Below are 6,000 nucleotides of genomic sequence, written 5' to 3'. Positions count from 1 at the left end.
AGACTGCCGTGCGTTAGTCCGTTTGTTCCGTAGAAGCTCGCTTCGTGTGGGGGATGTACGACAACTATAACAAGACGTCATGCCTAGGAACGTGTATATATATCCAAGCTTGTAATTATCGAAAAAGCTTGTTATAGATCAACAAACTCGACAATCAAGCATATCAACACGCTTCTTCACACAATCAACATCTCAACACACTTCTTCACTCAATCAACGTCTCGACACATCTTCGTCATCCAAGTCACCAAACAACATCATCGACAACTCATCTAGCAACAGACAATGTCTCAAACACAAACTCAATCCGTGTCTGAAGCCCGGATACTGCTCAATCAGTCCAACAACACGGCTTTCCCACCACGACTCCCACCCGGATACGTCCACCCAGCCAAGTTGACGCGTGAACAGGCCGGACACATCCGCCACATCCACAATATTGTCTCTCAAGTAGACGGAGAATGGAGATTTATGGGCACGCAGGAGCCGGGCCAGGAGTGGCTGGACGGCTACCGATACCAGCTTGCCACCATGGCCTATGCCGTTGCGGCGGCGCAGTATCACCGCATGCCGGCTGCTCGATCCGCCTTGAAACCATTGATGGGACGGATCATTCACAAGATGCTGAGGAGAGAGGTGTGGGGGTACTGGTTCTTGACTTCGCACAGTGGAAGCTTTGTCGATCCCGACCTGAAGGAGCTGCGAAAGCCGTGGGCAGACCCCATCTGCAGAGAAAACATCATGGTGAGTAGCAGTGCTATAGATGTATTTGGATATGTGAGGCTAATTCTTTGTAGTATTCCGGACACCTGCTTCTCATGACGGCGCTGTATGCCATGCTGTTTGACGACGACAAGTATGAACAGGATGACAGCTTGGTCTTCAACTGGAATCCTGTGTACTGGGGATTCGGCCCTGAGAGATACAGTTACAACCGTGCGACTCTCCAGGAAGCAATTATCAAGGAGATGGAGGCCAACGGATGGATTGGCGTCTGCTGCGAGCCAAACATGGTGTTTCTTGCATGCAACCAGTTTCCTCTGTGAGTCCCCGCACTTTTATGGATCAAAGTGAATAATAGAAGCTAATGAATCAGCACTGCCATGCGAATCAACGACGTCCGAAACGGCGGAAATGTTGCAGACGAAGTGCTGGCCAAGTACAAAGCTGCGTGGCAGAAGAAGGGAATGATGGGCAAAGATGGCCTACTGAGAGATGCCTACCGGGTCAAGCAAGACTCCCCCGTCGATGCTTTTGATATCGGCTTCCCTGCTTGGGCCTCAGCTCACATGGCCTGGAATGTCGAGCAGATGGAGGATCTGTACCCAAAGATGGCGCATGGATATCTGACCAAGATTGGAGACCGCGTCAACATCAACCCGGATCCGGTGGCGAGAGCGATTCGCAAACTGACGGCGGAAAACCCCCACGCGGATGCCGATGAGATCCACGCCAAAGCTCGCGAGCTGACTGCCAAAGCCTCTCCCCGGTATCCCGAATTCATGCACCCCGTCTACGGCTGGGTCATTGAATGGGCCGCCGAAATTGGCCCAGCCGAGGATCTCAACGGCCTCCTCAAGCACGCAGACCAGTTCCTCCGCCCTCAGTGGGATAACGGCGGCCTCTTCTATCCCCGCAACGACACCCAGTACGACTCCAACGACAACCACGTCTACGTCGAGCCGTTCACGGGCAACGCGGGCATCGCATACGCCCGACTGACGGTGAAGCGCGGCCAGGCGACGATGTGGAACAAGCCGTGGACAAAGGAGCACGTGCGGACGATGCCGTGGATTGACGGCGTGAGTCTGGATAGCGGCGTTGATACGCTGGCGGGCAGCTGGGACGAGGACAAGGGCGCCATGTTTGCGTCGTTTCGGACGTGGCATGGGAAGAGTGTTGGTGTTGAGCCAGTGTTTAAGCAGCTGCCGGTGGGACGGTATGGGGTTTATGTGAATGGCAGTCTTAGCAAGGAGGTTGTCGTCGGGGCATTTGGGGAGGATGTTGCGGTGGAGTTGGAGGTTGCGGGATATGAGACTGATGTTGCGATTGTGAGGGCGTAGCCGTTGGCTGGTGGTAAGCTAAACGATTTCCTTTTCAGCTAGATATTATTTATTTTATCCTATCAAGTTGTTCTTATTTTTGTTTATTTTATCCATGTGCTTAGTCACTGTCTTCATGTGTGTAATTATCGACGGTAGGACTGATAAATCACTGGGATCTGAGTAAATGCATCCTGATGAAAGGTCATTAACTTGTCTAGTGCTTTGGCTTACACTGGAGTGTCACTGGAATTTCGGCTCTCGCTCCAGCAGTACGTGCCTCTGTAGCTCTTATCGATATCAGATCGAGTTCGCACCTTGGATCATGTTACACCGAGAATGCATCTTTATTCACCCTCTTTTACGCCCAATTGACTCGTTCTTAATAACAATTTGACTCGCTCTCGCCTGATTACTATTCCTCTTATCGCGAGAAACAAGGAAAAGAAAAGACTTGCAGCCTGATTGGCGCGGTCCTGCGTCAAACAATCCCTGCCAGCTCCATCGCCTCCCTCATCAGCGCCCGAAATCACGACTCGAGGAATGCAAAATCGCAAAAGCCTCCCCCAGATTGGCCAATCGCCGCTCCATCTCTGCCAGCCTTTGCCTACTTCAGGCCAAGCCCTCCGCGCGCCCCAGAATTTATCCGCCGCTTGCTGCGATATGGCGTCAGGCCCATGCTGGGGGAACAAGTACCGAGAGACTTGGCGCGCCCAGCAATCTTGGCAGCCGTAGCCAAGTAGGCGGTACTTGCGAGCGCTGCAGCCCTCCAGCAGGTACCCGCTCCGACTGCCTAACTGGGCCAAGCGATGAAAAAATTTAGCGCTCCATTGGGTGCTGCGATAAGCCCGATTAGCGGATGCGCGCACAAAAAAGTGCCTAAGCTTTTGGCTGTGTTGCCTCTACCTCTGCTTTTTGGTCACCACCTCTCCTTCTCTTTTTCTTCTCCTTTGCATCCCACATCTTCGGCGCAACCGCATGAGGCTCCCGTGAGCCAATTCGATCCCCCTCTCGCTCCTCTCGCGCGAACCGAACCAGCCAGCCCTTAGCTCCCCAGTCAAGCAGCTCTTCTTCATCTCCAGCAAATCGCCGGCGAGGCTTCGTTTCTGCGGATGGCCGTTCAGTCTTCTCCACCCATCGACATCGACGAAGTGCTTCCGGGCACGCGATGCGTCTTCATCGATGAATCCGCCAGTAGCACCTCGGCCAATGGCCTGCTGCAGAAGCACGACGGCATCGTGCTGGTGCCGCAGCCCACCGCGTCGCCCAACGATCCCTTGAACTGGGGTCTGTGGCGCAAGGTGTGGCATACGGGCCTCGTGTGCTTTGCTGTTGCTTTGACCGCCGCCACGTCGAATGTGGCTGGATCCGCAAGTACGGGCGTCAATGAGGAGTACGGCATCAGCTACGACGTCTTCAACACCGGTGCTGGCGTGTTGTTTCTCGCCATCGGCTACTGGACGCTGCTGAGCTCACCCGCCGTCCATCTCTACGGCCGCCGGATTCTGTACCTCGTTGGCGCCACCTGGGGCCTGATTGGCAACATTTGGTTTGGGAGACTCAAAACCTCGTCGGATGCCATCTGGACGCAGCTCTTTGTGGGCGCCTCCGAGTCTGTGGCCGAGGCCGTGGTGCAGCTGTCTCTGCTGGACATCTGGTTTGAGCACCAGAACGGAACCTCCATGGGCCTGTATACTTTGGCCACCTCCGTAGGAACCTATCTCGGCCCGCTGGTGGGCGGCTACGTTGCCGATAGCAACCTCGGATGGCGCTGGATTGGATACCTTGGCGCAATCATGTCTGGCTTCAACTTTGTGCTCTTCTACTTTGGCCTGGAAGAGACTGCGTTCCCCCGCGAGCGCTACCAGCGAGATGACCGCATCACCACGGCCCCCGCGGCGATTGGCAGCGAGAAGACAGGTAACATGGCCGATGTTAGCACCGGCGCATCTGACGAGGAGGCCGCCGCCCAGGCTCAGGATGCCGACCAGTTCTCCATCAACTTTACGCGCCCCAAATCCTACTGGCAGCGCATTGCTCTCGTTACGCCCGCCCCTAACCTGCGTGGCATTGGCGCAAGGCAGTACGTTGGTCGTCTGTGGCACACGCTGCGCATCTTCACCTTCCCAGCTGTCTGGTTCGCCGGCCTGCAATGGGGCATGCAGAATATTGCCTTGTCCTTTTACCTGACCATCGAGGAGGACTACTGGACTGACGATCCCTATGACTATAGCGACGTCGCTGTGAGCAACATGAACATTCCCTGCCTCATTGGTAGCGTCATTGGCTGTTTCTACGGTGGCTACCTCAGCGACATTTTCGTGCTTTGGGCGAGCCGGCGCAACCGCGGCATTCAGGAGGCCGAGTTCCGCCTCTATCTCATGTTCCTCTGCGTAATCATCTTCCCTACGGGCATGTGGCTTTTCGGCATTGGATCGGCCAAGGGCTGGGACTGGCCCGTGCCGTACGTTGGCCTTGGCTTTATTGGATTTGGCTACGGCTGCGCCGGCGACCTGAGCCTGACCTATCTCGCCGACTGCTACCCGGATATGGTCCTCGAGGGCATGGTGGGCGTGGCCGTCATCAACAACACGCTGGCCATGATTTTTACCTTTGTGGCGAGCTACTGGCTAGACACGGGCGTGCAGGATACTTTTATCGAGCTGGGCGTTTTGGGTTTTGTGATTTTGATGCTGTCACTGCCCATGATTGTATGGGGCAAGCGTGCGCGGCGCTGGACGAAGCAGAGATATCTCAACTTTTTGGAGATTCGTGACGGGATGGGTCACTGAAAGCTTACGGGGGCCCGACAAGCTCGAGGCTGTGCTCATGTTGCGTTGAAGGCTTGGTTTGAAGCCCTGGTTCGAAAAGGGGGGAGGGGGGGAGGCGTGAAGACAATGTGGAAAGGCCGTGGCTTGTGTTTTTGTTGGGCTTCTAGATTTTTCGTTTGTGGAGGATCAGAAGGTGTTATACCCCTTTGCAGGTGGCTACGGTCATGGTGAATATACTTTTGCATTGCGCGGCATGCTCTGGCGTCTTGACTCGTGAATGATGGCACGCGCGTATATATGCTCCTTTTGCAACCATGGCTGCCATGGATACACGTTTTACATACTGAATGCAGCAAAATGCAGAATATTTAGTCTGTGATAGCTTGAAAGGACGACTACTATTCTCTCTGCGGCTGCGATCATGGCGAACACTATTTGCGTGAACAGGTTTGGCGTCTTGACTCGTGCGTGACTGCAAATGGGCCCTTTACAGGCAAGGCTGCTCTAGGTAATTACACTTTGTACATATTGAACCTAAGAAAGTTCCTCCTCCATCTCTTCCCCATCTCGCTTAGGCCAGTTTTCCCAGGCAAGATATCTCGAACGCACTCACTTCCACAAAGAGATCATATTCATAGAGATCAGCGCGAACAGCATCGCATCTCTTCAGCAGGGAACGATATGCGTTCCATATATCAGGGTTTGCCCTTGAGCAGCGTGATGTTTTCTAGTTATCCGAACGATGACATCTGCGCGACCTATCTTGAGATATGCCAGTTGAGTGTAGCAATCCTAGGAGTTAGTTAGGAACGTCACGACATGGTTCTATGGCATATTTTCGGTCTAGTCTGAGAGGGAAGGCTCTGACATTGTATGGGGATTTTTTAGAGAAAGATCGCGAGCGGTACGCAGGGCTCGTTTGGTTGTAAGGGGCTAGACTGGTATAGTCTTTGCAGCCACGAAATGGCGAATACACTTTTCGCTTAAATATGGCTTGGTGTTTTGACTCATAACGCTGTAAATAGGAATAAGTAGTCAATTTACAGCCACGGTTGCTCTAAATACGCCCTTGTACATACCATAAGTGCGCGACATGTTGGCTCTCTAGGATATAAATGGCCGAGCTAGTGTACTCTTTTGCCGCCTTATGCATGGATATGTTGGTGTTTGACTACTGGCAAGATTGG

At 53.6% G+C, this 6,000-nt stretch overlaps 2 protein-coding genes across 2 annotated transcripts; both read left to right on the top strand.

Annotated features, from left to right (window-relative positions):
• Positions 1–285: 285 nt before the first annotated feature.
• TGAM01_v202123 (hypothetical protein) lies at positions 286–2,063 on the top strand (the record flags this gene model as incomplete). Its single annotated transcript, XM_018800350.1, has 3 exons — positions 286–744; positions 798–1,042; positions 1,097–2,063. 3 exons carry the CDS (start codon positions 286–288, stop codon positions 2,061–2,063), a joined length of 1,671 nt encoding a protein of 556 aa, XP_018666492.1.
• A 1,091-nt stretch (positions 2,064–3,154) lies between these two features.
• Positions 3,155–4,834, top strand: TGAM01_v202122 (hypothetical protein; the record flags this gene model as incomplete). The annotated part of the gene is made up of 1 exon (XM_018800349.1): positions 3,155–4,834. The coding sequence occupies one exon, from the start codon at positions 3,155–3,157 to the stop codon at positions 4,832–4,834; it is 1,680 nt and encodes a 559-aa protein (XP_018666491.1).
• Between the last annotated feature and the right edge of the window lie 1,166 nt (positions 4,835–6,000).

The sequence above is a fragment of the Trichoderma gamsii genome (genome assembly GCF_001481775.2).
Source record: "Trichoderma gamsii strain T6085 chromosome Unknown Scaffold_5.2, whole genome shotgun sequence".
Classification (NCBI taxonomy): Eukaryota; Fungi; Ascomycota; class Sordariomycetes; order Hypocreales; family Hypocreaceae; genus Trichoderma; species Trichoderma gamsii.
This window is presented reverse-complemented; position numbering and strand designations above follow the sequence as displayed.